General features: G+C 38.6%; 1 protein-coding gene and 1 long non-coding RNA gene across 3 annotated transcripts; both read right to left on the bottom strand.

Annotated features, from left to right (window-relative positions):
• Positions 1-5,137: 5,137 nt before the first annotated feature.
• Positions 5,138-6,874, bottom strand: LOC138324051 (uncharacterized). 2 transcript variants are annotated; one of them, XR_011208612.1, is made up of 3 exons: positions 6,621-6,852; positions 5,372-6,386; positions 5,138-5,248 (listed from the first exon to the last, which is right to left on the bottom strand). It is a non-coding gene; the product is annotated as an uncharacterized lncRNA (long non-coding RNA). The 2 variants fall into 2 exon arrangements; XR_011208611.1 differs by having other exon boundaries at positions 5,138-6,386; positions 6,621-6,874.
• Positions 6,875-9,892: 3,018 nt separating this feature from the next.
• On the bottom strand, positions 9,893-18,481 carry LOC138324463 (uncharacterized). The gene is made up of 6 exons (XM_069269527.1): positions 18,263-18,481; positions 16,163-16,213; positions 15,633-15,703; positions 15,091-15,179; positions 10,161-10,197; positions 9,893-10,029 (listed from the first exon to the last, which is right to left on the bottom strand). Exons 1-6 carry the CDS (start codon positions 18,469-18,471, stop codon positions 9,893-9,895), a joined length of 594 nt encoding a protein of 197 aa, XP_069125628.1. The 5' UTR covers positions 18,472-18,481.
• Positions 18,482-19,116: the final 635 nt, after the last annotated feature.

The raw sequence follows: 19,116 nt of genomic DNA on the forward strand, positions 1-19,116 counted from the left end.
GTGGGCTTATATGATACTGCAGCATCATTTGTCCCTTGTTGTCCATTTTTATTGTCCGTCAGTCAACAACTGAGCTCTTCTTCATAACTGCTGGTCAGCTTTTAATTAAAGAGTGGTATCATCCTTACTGTGTGGGGATTCAAAATTGTACAAATAGTTGAGCTGTCCGAACAACATCCAGGAGACTGTGAGGGGTCAATGTGATCAATTTGATTATACCTGGCTGGTATTCACACGGACAAATTTGTCTATGAATCTTGAGTTATGGATATCACCCATCTTCGACTAGTAGCATGCTATATTACTAAATAATACATGTATATATGTTGGTTGAAAATTGGTGCCAAGTCCCTGTGAATCAAGTTGCTGTCCTGAATATTTGTATATTGTGTTGATGTATTTTATAAAAATTTATTTTGTAGATGATCTTAAATGCTTATAAAAGATTTTAGTATATGCTGTATGTTTAATATGATTCTCAGAACTGTTTAGATAGTGTAAAACAGAACTATTTGTTGATACAATATCTAGGAAAGGCGTGTAACATTTTATTGTTTTGAATCCATGTATGAGAACTTGTATGTCAGAGACTGATACTGTAAGTAAAATTTTATTGTTTTGAATCCATGTATGAGAACTTGTATGTCAGAGACTGATACTGTAAGTAAAATTTTATTGTTTTGAATCCATGTATGAGAATTTGTATGTCAGTGGCTGATACTGTAAGAGGAGAATGGTGCTTGATATATTGTGATCATCCTCTATACTCCAGGGGTTCCGATCACTTACGATCTCTACACCCCTGGACTATCTCATAGTGAAATTGAAGGCAGCTCAGCTGAAAATATTTGACCAATCACAGACCAGCAAAGATTTCCTTTGAAGACTACAGAGAGAGCGACTCCCAACTTCAAAGCCACATAGTCAACCACAGTGTACCGTTATACGGCTCTTTTGATGTACATCAAAGGACTAAATTACCTGTTCTGTTCTGTTGCCTCCAGTTTTACGTTGCCTCCAGTTTTACGATGAGATAGTCCAGGGGTGTAGAGATCGTAAGTGATCGGAGCCCCTGGAGTATCGAGGATGGATTGTGATATCTGATATTTATCTTGTGTGACCTTTTAACATTACCAACCAAGTATTTTATTATTATTGGTAAACAATATCTTCATGTCAACTCTGCTAACAATGGCTACAACACATCATGACTACACCACATCATGGTTCTAAACTACGTACAGTGTATTTTTTTTCAATTTATGACAATAGTAATTTTATTATAAAGATTAATATATTAAAATATCAAGATACCATCAATATCAATTAATGAACAGCACTCTTTATGAAGTACTGATATGTCAGTGTGTATGCTTTTGTTTTTATTATTATTATTCATATTTTATTGAGAATAGATCAAACTCAATAATATAATTTGATAAAGTAACATTGAAGGTAATGAATATGTGTTGTCTGAGTGTATATGATAAGTATGTATCGGACAGAAGTGCTATATATCGCTATAAGTACAATAATATATAAAACCATGTTTTACTTAATGCATATAAATGTTCAGATGTATATAAATATATGTACTAATGTGATAAGATTCATATTTGATCACTTTACCCCAAGGCTATGCTCTTTGAGCTTTTCGATCGTTTTTTATTTTTGTTCAGAATTATGCATATTTAATATATATGATTGATTATTAAAGAATCAAATTTACCTGTACAAAGTGGGTGTATTTAGTTTAGAAGTCAGAATTTTGCAAATATAAATGCTAAGTAACTGAGTATACCCAGATTTGTGCTTTGATTAGTTTTGTAGCTATAAAATCAAATCATGTTATTCCATCATAAAATGACCCATCAAGATAATGATTGTTGTTAGTGCTGACAAAAAAAACTTTAAAAATCCATAATATTTTCTTTGTAAAATGTTCAGAAATAGCTACATTTTTCTCTGGACCCTACACCAAAACTTTGATATTCTTTATTGGCACTAGATAAATGTCAGGATGTCCAAGTTGTGGTAGCAGGATCAGGGGAAATTTGGACTAGGTATAGAATAAATTGTTTTTGTTTTGAACCGTAGAATTAATAAGTCTTAAGCCATTTACACATTTTATCCAGTGCCATTTCTACATTTGAAGGCTGTAATATTTAGATTCCTCGTGATTACGGAGTATTAGTATGATATCTTGCCATTGATTGGTTTGTATAAGAGTAATTATGAAGCTTATGATTGGTCAGAGACAAACTTATCTTCCATTACAATCAGTTTGTAAACATCTTTGAACAATAAAAGCTTACATGTCATTTAACTTTGTCTGTTTTATTAGTTCATCATTATATGAAGGTGAGATATTCATTGTCCCCGTTAACAATGCTTGTTACACCTGTTTCTTAGAAAATGTTATAAGACTTTTTCATATGTGGATATGAAGGATAGGGATATTCTACCCGAGAGTCACAAAATGTAGTAAAATCAAAGGCTTGCCGAGGGTTTTACAACATTTTGTGATCCCGAGGGTAGAATATCTGTATCATTCATATCCACTTATGAAAGAGTATTTTTCTTTCATAAATCAATGTTTTATTGCAATTTTACAGCTATAATATCCCGCCTTTTTGAAAAAAATTTGAAGAAATCGACGACTGGATGTCAATTTTCCATACATGAAAAATTACGTGATGTTTTCATAACAAATTCCGTTGTTTGCATCATTTATAGTAAAACCAGTCATATTTGTGAGATTTTGTTGACATATTTGTGAGATTTTGTTGACGCAGTGACGTCACGAGGCTTTATTGCATGGGTAGCCATGTAATACAGCCTCAGGAGACATGAGTGTATTGCCCAGGACCAGCCAGTATTACACTTGTAGGTATGAAAGAATAAAGGTATCTATCTCTCTCAAATTTCATAGGTAGGTTCTCCATTGGCCCTAGTATATTGCGTTTTTGGATTAATCAAAGAGATCTAGGAACATGAATTCCCATGCAATCGTATTAAAATCTAAGAATAAAATACAAGCATTACAGTTATTTTTTTCTGAAAAATCAATTACGTGTTGAATTATACGCAATAAAAATGTTCTTTATGTAATAATTTTGGTAAGACCTGGATATTTTTTTACATAATAGGTAATTAATTATATAACTGCTAGTTACTGTTAGTGATTGTATAACTGCTAGTTACTGTTAGTGATTACACAGCTGCTAGTTACTGTTAGTGATTGCACAGCTGCTAGTTACTGTTAGTGATTACACAGCTGCTAGTTACTGTTAGTGATTGCACAGCTGCTAGTTACTGATAGTGATTACACAGCTGCTAGTTACTGATAGTGATTGTACAACTGCTAATTACTGATACTGATTACACAGCTGCTAGTTACTGTTAGTGATTACACAGCTGCTAGTTACTGATAGTGATTGTACAACTGCTAGTTACTGAGTGTGATTGTACAACTGCTAGTTACTGTTAGTGATTACACAGCTGCTAGTTACTGTTAGTGATTGCACAGCTGATAGTTACTGATACTGATTACACAGCTGCTAGTTACTGATAGTGATTACACAGCTGCTAGTTACTGTTAGTGATTGTACAACTGCTAGTTACTGATAGTGATTGTACAGCTGCTAGTTACTGTTAGTGATTTTACAACTGCTAGTTACTGATAGTGATTTTACAGCTGCTAGTTACTGATAGTGATTGTACAGCTGCTAGTTACTGTTAGTGATTGTACAGCTGCTAGTTACTGATAGTGATTGTACAACTGCTAGTTACTGATAGTGATTGTACAACTGCTAGTTACTGATAGTGATTGTACAACTGCTAGTTACTGATAGTGATTACACAGCTGCTAGTTACTGTTAGTGATTGTACAGCTGCTAGTTACTGATAGTGATTGTACAGCTGCTAGTTACTGTTAGTGATTGTACAACTGCTAGTTACTGATAGTGATTGTACAACTGCTAGTTACTGATAGTGATTGTACAACTGCTAGTTACTGATACTGATTATTGTGATATGTTACAGCTGCTAGTTACTGATAGTGATTGTACAGCTGCTAGTTACTGATAGTGATTGTACAGCTGCTAGTTACTGATAGTGATTGTACAGCTGCTTAGTTACTGATAGTGATTACACAGCTGCTAGTTACTGATAGTGATTACACAGCTGCTAGTTACTGATAGTGATTTTACAGTTGCTAGTTACTGATAGTGATTTTACAGTTGCTAGTTACTGATAGTGATTGTACAGCTGTTAGTTACTCTGATGTTTTTAGACATTTGAAGCTAAAATCATTGATAGCACATTGTATTTAGTTGCTGTCTTTCTATTTTTTTCTCAAATGTACAATATCAATTTTGCACTAAACTTTGAATGATCCTAAAGACACATGTTTGACCTAATTTATTGCAGTCGACTCAACTGTGTATCAACAAGCCATGAGGGGAGGAATATGAGTCAATTAAGCACCATTGATAATCCGTCTTTTGTGAAAAAAATATGCTGTCTATAGTAAGTGCCCATATGGCAGCTCAGACTGTTTCTCTCTTAGGCAGAATGCTAACTAGGGACTTGGAGGGAAAAATGCCTAATTCAGGAATGCAAATTTTTGTCAGCCATGAAAGTTAGATCTGTCAAACCTAAATTCCTCATATGATGTGGTACCTTTCTTTTCAAGCAACACACTTGGTTGTAGAAACATTCATGAAAATATTATATATCTGTGTTTCATACCAGTTACTGTTTCTAATATTACGTCTCCTACGAATGTGTGTAGCTTTTGTGAAATAAATAAAACATATTCCATGACTACTGTTTACTCATTATTACAACTTGTTCATGATAATAAAAGTAATACACAGGGCCTATTAGGCCTGTATTGTGCTGCATATCTGGCCCATCACCTTGAGTGAAGGTCAAGGTCATTAATTTAAACAAACTTTGTATCCTTTTACCCCAGCATGCTTTCATAGTTATCTGGGCTTGAAGCCTAAGTGATTACAAAAAATTATAGTAAAAAATGTTTTAAATCGATGTTGTTTGTCCAGTCAAGCAAACGGATGATGCAATACTAAAACAATATCTTAAGGGCATGCATACATGAAGCAAAACACTTGAATGTTGATAAAGATTTCAAAATTTATTGACATAACAGCATGACATCAATATGATATTCAGCCATGCTTCAAAATATGTCTAAATGCTGCTGCAAATCATTCAAGGATGTCTTCTGTTACAAACCATTCACTGACTTCTGTTGCCGTTTAAAAATTCATGAATGTCTGCGCTGTTACATATCATTCATGGACGTCTGTGCTTTTACACACATTCAAGATCTTCTGTCAGCTGTTACTAAACATTAATGAACGTCTGTTGCAGTTCAAAAATTCAAAGACTTCTTTGCTGTTACACACCATTCATGTTTGTCTGTGTGCTATTACACATTCATGGATGCCTGTAATATTACACACCATTCATGGATGTCTTTGCTGTTACACACTTTCATGGACGTCTGTGTGCTGTTACACACCATTTATGGACGTCCTGTGCTGTTACACACCATTCATGGACGTCTGTGCTGTTACACACCTTTCATGGACGTCTGTGCTGTTACACACCTTTCATGGATGTCTGTGCTGTTACACACCTTTCATGGATGTCTGTGTGCTGTTACACACCTTTCATGGACGTCTGTGTGCTGTTACACACACCTTTCTTGAACGTCTGTGCTGTTACACACCTTTCATGGACGTCTGTGTGCTGTTACACACCTTTCATGGACGTCTGCGTGTTGTTACACACCTTTCATGGACGTCTATGCTATTACACACCTTACAAGGATGAACGTCTGTGTGCTGTTACACACCATTCATGGATGTGTGTGCTGTTACACAACTTTCAAGGACGTCTTTGCTGTTACACACCATTCATGGACGTTTGTGTGCTGTTACACACTATTCATGGATGTCTGTGATATAACACACCATTCATGGATGTCTATGCTGGTACACACTATTCATGGACGTCTGTGTGGTGTTACACAACATTCATCGACGTCTGTGCTGTTAAACACCGTTCATGGACGTTCGTGCTGTTGCGCACCATTTATTGACGTCTGTTTGCTTTTTTTCACCATTCATGGATGTCTATGTGCTTTTACACACCTTTCTCGGACATCTGTGCTGTCACAAAACCTTCATGGACGTCTCTGCTGTTACACACCTTTCATAGATGTCTGTGCTGTTACATAACATTCATGGACGTCTTTTTGGTTGTTTTCTTAAATATTTATCACTTGACAAGTTATTTGATAATTCCAGAAAGAATGGATTGAAGAGTGGGGTGTACTCTAAGTCACTTTTTCGAACCTGCAATCAAAAAAAAGAAAATATTTGAAATATATTGAAACTTTTGCTGAAAAATTTGAACATGTTGTATTTGCCCTGTTTTCCTCAATATTTTACGTAGCTGATGTGTAGTGTACAAAATAAAATTGTGCTTTAATGTTCAATTCTGTTAAAATACTGCCATCAAATAAGAAAAGTTTTAGGGTGTGTAAAACTCAAAAGTAAAGCAATGTTCTAATTGAACTGAAAACTTACCACCATGTGGTCCATAGCAATTGTAACATTGGTTTGAGATAAGATAAGATTTTTCTCATGAAGAAGAGCGTCTGCTCTGAAGTGAGTCAATATGGTGTTCTTGGCTTTCATTTGCTTACTGGCCGCCACTGCACCTGCTACAGTACTGAAACATAGCAAAACAAAAGATCCATTTTTTCTCTTCTTGATACTGTTCAGTCTGTTATTTTCTTAAGGAAAATATGAAAATAGGCCAAGAGTGACAAAATATTTAAATTCACCTTGTTTATGTACATTTTAGATGAAAATAATTACTAGGATAACAAGAGGCCCAGAGGGCCTGTATCGCTCACCTGGTTTGTAATGCCAAGTAATGTTCTGAATACAGGTTCATTGTTTCTTTTCTGAAGGAATTTTAATATTAACCTCTAAATCCCCTATTGGGCCCCACCCCTCCTGCCCCAGGGGGTCAGAGCCAAAATTTATACAAGTTCTGTTCCCCTTCCCCCAAGGATGTTTATGGCCAAATTTGGTCACAATCCAAGCAAAACTCTTAGACAAGTAACGATTTATAGGATTTACCTCTATTTCCCCTATTGGGCCCCCACCCGTCCCTTCCCCCGGAGGGCCTGAGCCAAAATTTATACAAGTTCTGTTCCCCTTCCAAAAAGGAATGTTTGTGGCCAAATTTGGTTACATTCCATGCAGAACTCTATGACTAGTAGCGATTTAAAGGATTTACCTCTATTTCCCCTATTGGGCCCCACCCGTCCTTCCCCCGGGAGCCAGAGCCAAAATTTATACAAGTTCTGTCCCCTTCCAAAAAGGATGTTTATGGCCAAATTTAGTTACATTCCATGCAGAACTCTATGACTAGAAGCGATTTAAAGGATTTACCTCTATTTCCTCTATTGTTCCCCACCACTCCTGCCCCCCGGGGGATCAGAGCCAAAATTTATACAAGTTCTATTCCCCTTCTCCCAAGGATGTTTGTGGCCAAATTTGGTCACAATCCATGCAGAACTCTAGGACAAGTAGCGATTTATAGAATTTACCTCTATTTCCCCTATTGGCCCCCCCCCCCCCCCCCCCCCCCCCCCGGACCAGAGCCAAAATTTATACAAACTCAGTTCTTATTCTCCCAAGGATATTTCTGGCCAAATTTGGTTACATTCCATGCAGGACTCTATGACTAGTAACAATTTAAAGGATTTACCTCTATTTCCCCTATTGGGCCCCACCCCTCCAGCCCCTGGGGGACCAGAGCCAAAATTTATTCAAGTTCTGTTCCCTTCCAAAAAGGATGTTTGTGGCCAAATTTGGTTACAATCCATTCAGTACTCTATGAATAGTAGCGATTTAAACGATTTAACTCTACTTCCCCTATTGGGCCCCGCCCCTCCTGCCTCCAGGGGACAAGAGCCAAAATTTATACAAGTTCTGTTCCCCCTCCCCCAAGGATGTTTGTGGCCAAATTTGGTTACAATCCATGCAGAACTCTAGGACAAGTAGCGATTTAAAGGATTTACCTCTATTTCCCCTATTGGGCCCCGCCCCTCCGGCCCCCGGGAGGTCAGAGCCAAAATTTATACAAGTTCTGTTTCCCCTCACCCCAAGGATGTTTGTGGCCAAATTTGGTTACAATCCATGCAGAACTCTATGACTAGTAGCGATTTTAAACGATTTACCTCTATTTCCCCTATTGGACCCCGCCCCTCCGGTCCCCGGGAGGTCAGAGCCAAATTTATACAAGTTCTGTTTCCCCTCCCCCAAGGATGTTTGTGGCCAAATTTGGTTACAATCCATGAAGAACTCTATGACTAGTAGCGATTTATAGGATTTACCTCTATTTCCCCTATTGGGCCCCGCCCCTCCAGCCCCCAGGGGGTCAGAGCCAAAATTTATACAAGTTCTGTTCCCCCTCCCCCAAGGATGTTTGTGGCCAAATTTGGTTACAATCCATGCAGAACTCTATGACAAGTAGCGATTTAAAGGATTTACCTCTATTTCCCCTATTGGGCCCCGCCCCTCCGGCCCCCGGGAGGTCAGAGCCAAAATTTATACAAGTTCTGTTTCCCCTCCCCCAAGGATGTTTGTGGCCAAATTTGGTTACAATCCATGAAGAACTCTATGACTAGTAGCGATTTATAGGATTTACCTCTATTTCCCCTATTGGGCCCCGCCCCTCCAGCCCCCAGGGGGTCAGAGCCAAAATTTATACAAGTTCTGTTCCCCCTCCCCCAAGGATGTTTGTGGCCAAATTTGGTTACAATCCATGCAGAACTCTATGACAAGTAGCGATTTAAAGGAAATGTTGACGGACAGACGGACGGACGGACGACGGACGGACGGACGACGGACGACGGACGACGGACGACGGACGCCGCGCCATGACATAAGCTCACTGGCCCTTCGGGCCAGGTGAGCTAAAAAAGAATCAATTTTTGAAATGTTTAAAAAGATTTTTTTTAATTGATGCACTACATTGTATTACCTGAAATATAAACATACATGTACTGACAAGACGTTACAAGATGACAATAGGAATTTAACAGAAATCCTCATTTCAAATAACAATAACAGTGAAAGGTCAAAGATATGATATTAACTTTTTGCTTCGTCTCTCACACTGACTGGATATTGTTCCAGATCTTCATCAGACAGTTCCGGAAAAAATGGCAAGTAGCGATTTAAAGGATTTACCTCTATTTCCCCTATTGGGCCCCGCCCCTCCGGCCCCCGGGAGGTCAGAGCCAAAATTTATACAAGTTCTGTTTCCCCTCCCCCAAGGATGTTTTGTGGCCAAATTTGGTTACAATCCATGAAGAACTCTATGACTAGTAGCGATTTATAGGATTTACCTCTATTTCCTCTATTGGGCCCCGCCCCTCCAGCCCCCAGGGGGTCAGAGCCAAAATTTATACAAGTTCTGTTCCCCCTCCCCCAAGGATGTTTGTGGCCAAATTTGGTTACGATTCATGCAGAACTCTATGACAAGTAGCGATTTAAAGGAAATGTTGACGGACAGACGGACGGACGGACGACGGACGGACGGACGACGGACGACGGACGCTGCGCCATGACATAAGCTCACTGGCCCTTCGGGTCAGATGAGCTAAAAAAGAATCAATTTTTTAAATGCTTAAAACAAATTTTTTTGATTGATGCACTACATTGTGTTACCTGAAATATAAACATACATGTACTGACAAGTCATTACAAGATGACAATAGGAATTTAACAGAAATCCTCATTTCAAATAACAATAACAGTGAAAGGTCAAAGATATGATATTAACTTTTTGCTTCGTCTCTCACACTGACTGGATATTGTTCCAGATCTTCATCAGACAGTTCCGGGAAAAATGGCACAAACTTCATCTGCACATAATCGTCCTCGTGAAACATCTCCATTGTAGCATTAACCAAACCTTTAAAATATGAAATTATAAGACATGTATACATTTTCATTATGAAAGATTATAATTTAATATGGTTAAACAAAAGTATTTGTTGTATTGTTGAAACGTTGAATAACTTTACTAAGAAAAGATATACTTACTATATACTGGGGCTTTACCAACATAGAAACGATCCAACTGTCGAAAAATCAAACAAAAGTATTAAATGCATGATGTCTTCAAAATGTTGTTATATTGAGATACATGTTTAATCATAACTCTGTGATGCTCATAACATCTGCATTGTATCCGATATTACATGACCTTGCGAATCTTTCACATGTGAATCACGATGTAAATAAGGCATACCCTATTCGACCAAATAAGCGCCAAGGGCGTTTAAAAAAAATGAAAAAATGAAAAGGTGCCAATCAGACAAAATTAATGCAAATCTATACCTTCTTATGTAGTTTTGGTCCTTTGTCTATACCTGGACAACTGGAATGGAGCCCTCAAACAAGAGGCCCATGGGCCTTAACGGTCATCTGACTCATTGCACAAAACAACAAAGTCACAGTATAAAGTATTGTTTAACGATTAATATAAACAATACAAGGAACTCCTTAGTTGAATATGTAAGTTTCTGAAATAGATAAATGTCATTCGTTGAACAAACTTGGTAGCCCTTCATCCATATATGGTTGTAACCCATTTACGGATTCTAAAGCCAAATTTCAGCAAAGCTTCCAATTTGGACATCCGCCATACTATCCCCATGGGTCTTAGCTCGGTCCTTTATAAAATATGATTGTCCTCACCTAAAGTTCCCCTTCAGAATCAATTAAAACCCCTATAGACCAATTTTCCTTGAGATTGGAGACCGAAATCTGAAAACAGGAAGTGGGCCAGCTAAATTTAAGAAAATTTGCCCTTTTGGGGCCCTACACCTCAGCCCCTAGGGGTCGGACCAGACTCATATATATAAAAATACGATTGTCCTTCCCCAATGATGTTTCACACCAAATATGGATGAAATCCATCAAAGGATGAAGGAGTAGGATTTTAAAGCTTAAATTAAGACAAGAGATCCCAGAGGGATCTTGGCGCCCACCAAAGAATGATCTATGTCTGACAATGGAAAGAGGGATCTTTTCTCTGCTTTTCAAACTTTTGCAAACATACTATATATAAAATTTGAGACAGGTCACAGATCGCTTCAGTACTTCCTGAGAAACAGCAGTAACAAACTTCAACTATCAAAATCCAAGATGGCTCCTTGGCGGCCATCTTGATGATTGATCGGTCCCAAATCGAAATATGCACAACTAGGGCCCTAGGGGAACCTATATATGAAATTTGAGACAGATTCATTCAATACTTTCTGAGAAATAGCGATAACAATCTTAACTATCAAAATCCAAGATGGCAGCCTGGCGGCCATTTTGTTGACCGATCGATCCAAAAACGCATTATGTACAAATAGAGCCCTCGGGGCACCTACATATGAAATTTGAGAAAGATCCCTTCAGTACTTTGTGAGATATAGCGATAACAATCTTTAACTATCAAAATCCAAGATGGCTGCCTGGCGGCCATCCTGTTGACCGATCGGTCCCAAAACGCAACATGCACAACTAGGACCCTAGGGGAACCTATATATAAAATTTGAGACAGATCCCTTCAGTACTTTCTGAGAAATAGCGACAACAAATTTTAACTATCAAAATCCAAGATGGCTGCCTGGCGGCCATCTTGTTGACCGATCGGTCCCAAAACACAACATGCACAACTAGGACCCTAGGGGAACCTATATATGAAATTTGAGACAGATCCCGTCAGTACTTTCTGAGAAATAGCGATAACAAACTTTAACTATCAAAATCCAAGATGGCTGCCTGGCGGCCATCTTGTTGACCGATTGGTCCCAAAATGCAATATGCACAACTAGGGCTCTAGGGGAACCTACATATGAAATTTGAGACAGATCCCTTCAGTACTTTCTGAGAAATAGCGATAACAAACTTTAAGTATCAAAATCCAAGATGGCTGCCTGGCGGCCATCTTGTTGACCGATTGGTCCCAAAATTCAATATGCACAACTAGGGCCCTAGGGGAACCTACATATGAAATACGAGACAGATCCCTTCAGTACTTTCTGAGAAATAGCGATAACAAGAATTGTTAACGGCGGACGGACGGACGGAAGGACGGACGGAAGGACGGACGGACCACGGACAAAAAGCGATTTGAATAGCCCACCATCTGATGATGGTGGGCTAAAAATTTCCCTTTTTAGGCCCCGTCCCTCTGCCCCTAGGGGTCGGACCAGGCTCATTTATATAAAATATGATTGTCCTTCCCCAATGATGTTTCACACCAAATATGGATGAAATCCCTCCAAGGATGAAGGAGGAGTAGGATCTAGCTTAAATTAAGAAAATTTGACCTTTTGGAGCCCCGCCCCTCTGCCCATAGTGGTCGGATCTATTTCATTTATATAAAATATGATTGTCCTTCCCCACTGATATTTCACACCAAATATGGATGAAATCCATTCAAGGATGAAGGAGGAGTAGGATTTTAAAGCTTAAATTAAGAAAATTTCCCCTTTTGGAGCCCCGCCCCTCTGCCCCTAGGGGTCGGACCAGGCTCATTTATATAAAATATGATTGTCCTTCCCCAATGATGTTTCACACCAAATATGGATGAAATCCATCCAAGGATGAAGGAGAAGTAGGATTTTAAAGCTAAAATTAAGAAAATTTGCCTTTTCGGGGCCCCACCCCTCAGCCCCTAGGGTTCGGACCAGGCTCATTTATATAAAATATGATTGTCCTTCCCCCAATGATATTTTACACCAAATATAGATGAAATCCATTCAAGGATGAAGGAGGAGTAGGATTTTAAAGCTAAAATTAAGAAAATTTGCCCTTTTTTGGGCCCCATCCCTCAGCCCCTAGGGGTCGGACCAGGCTCATTTATATAAAATATGATTGTCCTTCCCCAATGATGTTTCACACCAAATATGGATGAAATCCATCCAAGGATGAAGGAGGAGTAGGATCTAGCTTAAATTAAGAAAATTTGACCTTTTGGAGCCCCGCCCCTCTGCCCATAGTGGTCAGATCTATTTCATTAATATAAAATATGATTGTCCTTCCCCAATGATGTTTCACACCAAATATGGATGAAATCCATTCAAGGATGAAGGAGGAGTAGGATTTTTAAAGCTTAAATTAAGAAAATTTCCCCTTTTGGAGCCCCGCCCCTCTGCCCCTAGGGGTCGGACCAGGCTCATTTATATAAAATATGATTGTCCTTCCCCAATGATATTACACACCAAATATGGATGAAATCCATTCAAGGATGAAGGAGAAGTAGGATTTTAAAGCTTAAATTAAGAAAATTTCCTCTTTTGGAGCCCCGCCCCTCTGCCCCTAGGGGTCACCAGGCTCATTTATATAAAATATGATTGTCCTTCCCAAACGATGTTTCACACCAAATATGGATGAAATCCATCCAAGGATGAAGGAGAAGTAGGATTTTAAAGCTAAAATTAAGAAAATTTGCCTTTTCGGGGCCCCACCCCTCAGCCCCTAGGGTTCGGACCAGGCTCATTTATATAAAATATGATTGTCCTTCCCCCAATGATATTTTACACCAAATATAGATGAAATCCATTCAAGGATGAAGGAGGAGTAGGATTTTAAAGCTAAAATTAAGAAAATTTGCCCTTTTTTGGGCCCCATCCTTCAGCCCCTAGGGGTCGGACCAGGCTCATTTATATAAAATATGAATGTCCTTCCCTAATGATATTTCACACCAAATATGGATGAAATCCATCCAAGGATGAAAGAGGAGTAGGATTTTAAAGCTTAAATTAAGAAAATTTGCCCTTTTGGGGCCCCACCCCTCAGCCTCTAGGGGTCGGACAAGGCTCATTTATATAAAATATGATTGTCCATCCCCAATGATGTTACACACCAAATATGGATGAAATCCATCCAAGGATGAAGGAGGAGTAGGATTTTAAAGCTAAAATTAAGAAAATTTGCCCTTTTGGGGCCCCACCCCTCAGCCCCAAGGGGTCGGACAAGGCTCATTTATACAATATATGATTGTCCTTCCCCAATGATGTTTCACACCAAATATGGATGAAATCCATTCAAGGATGAAGGAGGAGTAGGATTTTAAAGCTTAAATTAAGAAAATTTCCTCTTTAGCCTGGCCCGCCCCTCTGCCCCTAGGGGTCGGACCAGGCTCATTTATATAAAATATGATTGTCCTTCCCCAACGATGTTTTACACCAAATATAGATGAAATCCATTCAAGGATGAAGGAGGAGTAGGATTTTAAAGCTTAAATTAAGAAAATTTGCCCTTTTTTGGGCCCCATCCCTCAGCCCCTAGGGGTCGGACCAGACTCATTTATATAAAATATGAATGTCCTTCCCCAATGATGTTTCACACCAAATATGGATGAAATCCATCCAAGGATGAAGGAGGAGTAGGATTTTAAAGCTAAAATTAAGAAAATTTGCCCTTTTGGGGCCCCACCCCTCAGCCCCAAGGGGTTGGACCAGGCTCATTTATATAAAACATGATTGTCCTTCCCCAATGATGTTTCACACCAAATATTGATGTAATCCGCTCAAGGGTTAAGGAGGAGTAGGCTTTTGTATAAATAGTCTTACGCACGACGCACGGCGCACGGCGCACGGCGGACGGCGGACGGCGCACGGCGGACGGCGGACGACGACGGACGAAACATGATGACAATAGGTCATCCTGACCTTCGGTCAGATGACCTAAAAAGGGGTAGGGCACTTATTGGCTTGAAAACGGTATATATGGTTACTGTGACATATTAATGTGCCAAGAATGTAGAAAAAGTTAAAGTATGGCTAAATATTTGGGTTTTTTTTCTTTCAATTTACAGCTTACATTTTGCTTCCCTGATTAGTCCTACCTGGGTACTAATTATCCTGATTACAGTATGGCATTTTTGAAACAATCATCTCTTTTCCTCCATGACCATGTACACAAAGCCATAGAGAGTAAAATCAGTAAATTATAAGGTGCCGGAACTTACCATCAACTCAGGTCCGTATAATTTCAATTCCTTACGAAAGGGTTCACCACGAGTGGAGAACCCATGCATCGGTCGCTCAGTAAATAAACCTGTGTAAAAATGAAAACAAGGATCATACATACAATTTCTCCTCATATCATTTAACTGTAAACTTGTTTATGTCAGCAGTCATCGTATGTCAGTATCTCTGCAGTTAATTTACATATCATAAACATTGTATTATTTGTGCGTGGTTTTTTTCCATAAATGTATGGCAGTCAGGAGAGGGCATTGATAATGTTGTAATAACTTGTGCCCGATCCTATTGCTATTAATTATGGTAACAAAATATGTTTAAATCATTTATCAGTGAGGTTTGTTTTAGGTATCAGGTACATTTTCAAAAATAATCCTATTTGTGGCAGTTGCCAGGTGCTGACCGCTGGTCCGTGGTTTTTCTATGGGTACTCCATCTTTTCTCCACCAACAAATCTGGCACGTCCTTAAATGATCCTGGCTGTAAAAATATGCCGTTAAACTAATGAAACCAAAACCAAACATACCTTTTAACCCTCCCAAGTTCTCCCAGTTAGTGAGTGTGATGAAAATATCTTCAATGGCATTCTTCTTATGCCTGAAACCACACAATACAATTATCATAACTACATGCATATGTTGTAGAAGTGACAAAATAAAAGTAAAGTGAAACACTACTGTAAAGGATAAATTCACAGAGATTTAATTCACTTTACGTCTTTGAAATTTAGAAATTCAGAAAATATCTTATTCAAATTTAAAAAAATACTGATCCTCCTCTTACATTTCTTTCTTCACACAGGGGCAGCGGTGGCCGAGTGGTTAAGATGTACCGACATATTACCACATGCCCTCCACCTCTAGGTCGCGAGTTCGAATCCCATGTGGGGCAGTTGCCAGGTACTGACCGCTGGTCGGTGGTTTTTCTCCGGGTACTCCGGCTTTCCTCCACCAACAAACCTGGCACGTCCTTAAATGACCCTGGCTGTTAATAGGACGTTAAACTCCTCTTATATTTCTTTCTTTACTATACTCACTACATAAGTTGTACACTCACATGTTCATGCCATATATTCTTTTAGTGCCTTCTCCACAATTGAACAAGTACCTGTATAGGATATAAAGGGTAGTAATATCATCCTGTTACCTATTGTCAAGGTCTTTATATATGTCGTAGACATCTCTGACCCATTTGTGTATTGTTCATATTATTGGGCGGTTGTGTGTTCACAGCAGATAGGGTTGAACTTTTTGTACTTGGATTTCCAGTGGCTGTTTAGTCTGGACTTAAAATGGTTTAGGGTTTCTGATGAAATGAAATTTTAAGGAAGAGAATTTTAATAGTTTACAATTCGTTGTGAAAAGCTATTTTTCCATTGCTATTTTATCATTGTTGTTGTCAAATTGGAATGGCCTAAGCATTCAGAGTATTTGAGTACTGGTGAAGCAATATATATCCCATTCTCGATATTCCAGGGCTTCCGATCACTTAAGATCTCTACACCCCTGGACTATCTCATAGTGAAATTGAAGGCAGCTCAGCAGAAAACATTTTACCAATCACAGGCCTGCAAAGATTTCCTTTGAAGACTAAAGAGAGAGCAGCGCCAAACATCAAAGTCACACAGTCAACCACAGTGTACCGTAATTTGGCTCTTTTGATGTACATCAAATGACTAAATTACCTGTTCTATTCTGTTGCCTCCAGTTTTACTATGAGATAGTCCAGGGGTGTAGAGATCGTAAGTGATCGGAAGCCCTGGAGTATCGAGGATGTATATATCCCTAAACTATTACACTAACTTTAACTTTGATCTGACAATATCCCACAAATCATATTTTCTGCATTTGCATATTACAGAGATTCAGATATCTATCCTTATGGGTAGGTACTGATTGTGACATCATGTGTATGGGAGCGTAACTTCATACTTTTCAGAGAAAACTGATGTGAGGCTAGCTCACATCTGGGAGAGAATCTATATATGCTTAGCCTGTTGTTTGATCCCTTTTCATATTTTTTAAAATACAATTTCTTGAATTTGAATGTCACATTAAAAGGGGCTTAATATTGAAGAAGACATTTTAAGTCAAGGTCATTCATTTTATTACATCTACAGCTATATTGTACTGACCACCTTCATCATGCTGAAGTTTATGCCAATTGGAGTGAGTGTTATAAAAAAAAAAGTTAAAGTTTAATAGGCAGAAAGGATTGCTGATTTGAAGGCTGTAGTTGAAGGGTTTGAGAGAATTTGTGGTTGTAAGGAATTCCAATCTGTTACAGTTCTAGGAAAAAATGATTATTTACGTGTTTGTGTTCTACATGAATGAGTCTGATATGTGTACAGATGTGCATGTCTTGTGTTGCGTACTGGAGGGACAAGTAGGTCTTTTCTAATGTTTATTTTATTATGTGTTATTTTATGAAGCATGGTTAGTCGCATGTCTTTCCTACGGTGTTCTAGAGAGCGCCAATTTAGATGTTTTAGCATGTCACCAACACTGGAGGTGTTTCTATGTTTGCTGGTGACAAATTTTGCTGCTCTTCTTTGTACCATTTCAATTTTACTGATGTCTGATTTATTATACGGGTCCCATACTGAGCAGGCATACTCTAGTGATGGTCTAACAAGGGTCTTACAGGCCTGTTCTTTAAGAGGTAGAGCCGACGGAGAAAGTCCAGGGTGGAGTTGGCTTTTCCACATATGTTGGATATATGGGATTCCCATTTCAGATTTGATTGGATTGTGATGCCTGGGTTTTTGGCTTTGTCTACATAACGGTATTAAACTTTTAAAAGCTACATCTAGGACATACATGTCACCGAGTCACATGGTATTCTAATATAAGTTATATAAATGGAAAAAGTATATGAACAGAATGGCGACGGACGCCGCACCATGATGATATATAGGCCTAGGGCTAATTGCCTTTTCAGTGAGCAGGTGCCCTTTGGGCAAATAATACTCACGCCGGCGATTCCAACGTTCTGTGGCGTATTGAAAAAGTTATTAGAAAATTGACCATTTGTATAACATACAAATCTGATCGAAATTACTTGCTTATGAAATTAAAGTTGTATTTCTACAATAAGAGCCATACATTGCTCCAGACATATTCTAAATGAACTGAAGCCTAAAAGTAGATTGCTAACTTTTTTATGCGTTTCCCCCTTTCCATTCTTTGGTGTACATCAACTGCGATCGATTTGGGAGTGCCTAATCCACCACTTGATATAACAGAGACTTGTAGGTTGGTTATTGATAAACTTCTAACGCTGTCAGTTCGGATTTGTAACAATAACAGTCGGTTTCCAATTCGACTGCGATGCTTCGTCGGTAGCCATCGTGCGAAGTTCGCCATGCTTGTAACCTAAAACATAGTCGTGATCATTTACATGACTACATCGGTCGTACATGAACGTAGCAGAAGCGAACGGCGTAAACACTTGATGTTATCAACACGGGAATACTACTGACAGGAAAAATTATTGTTCTGGCAGGAACAGACCGGATCAAGTAAACGCACATTTTGGTTTTATTTTTGTTTTAAAAATAAGTCCAAAACAAAATGTTTCAAAAGTTCATAAAACATGTACTGGGACCCAACCAGTAGTCGTGAAGGAACAGTAGTCGTGATTTGAAAGAAAAAAAAAATTGCTTGCATCTCATGAAACACATTATTTTCACGTTTAAAGGCCCACTACCTTTCCAGAGCAAAATATGAAGGTTTCTTAAAAACATTAATAACATCAGAAAATATATACCGATGGCCTAAGATGAGGTTACAACACCAAACATGTGCAAGATTTCCTGCGTAATATATGATAACAGTGGAGAGTCATTTCGCTGTTTTGCCGTCTGTCGCAATGATACTCAACTACCGCGCGGTATTTAGGACGACAGCGGGAAACATAAGACGACCCGCGTTATGAAAATTAACATTTAAATTTATTTTAATCAAATTGTTCAGAAGGTGGTGATACATGTAGTATTGACGGTAAGTTAA

Source organism: Argopecten irradians, chromosome 5, assembly GCF_041381155.1.
Source record: "Argopecten irradians isolate NY chromosome 5, Ai_NY, whole genome shotgun sequence".
Taxonomy (NCBI): Eukaryota; Metazoa; Mollusca; class Bivalvia; order Pectinida; family Pectinidae; genus Argopecten; species Argopecten irradians.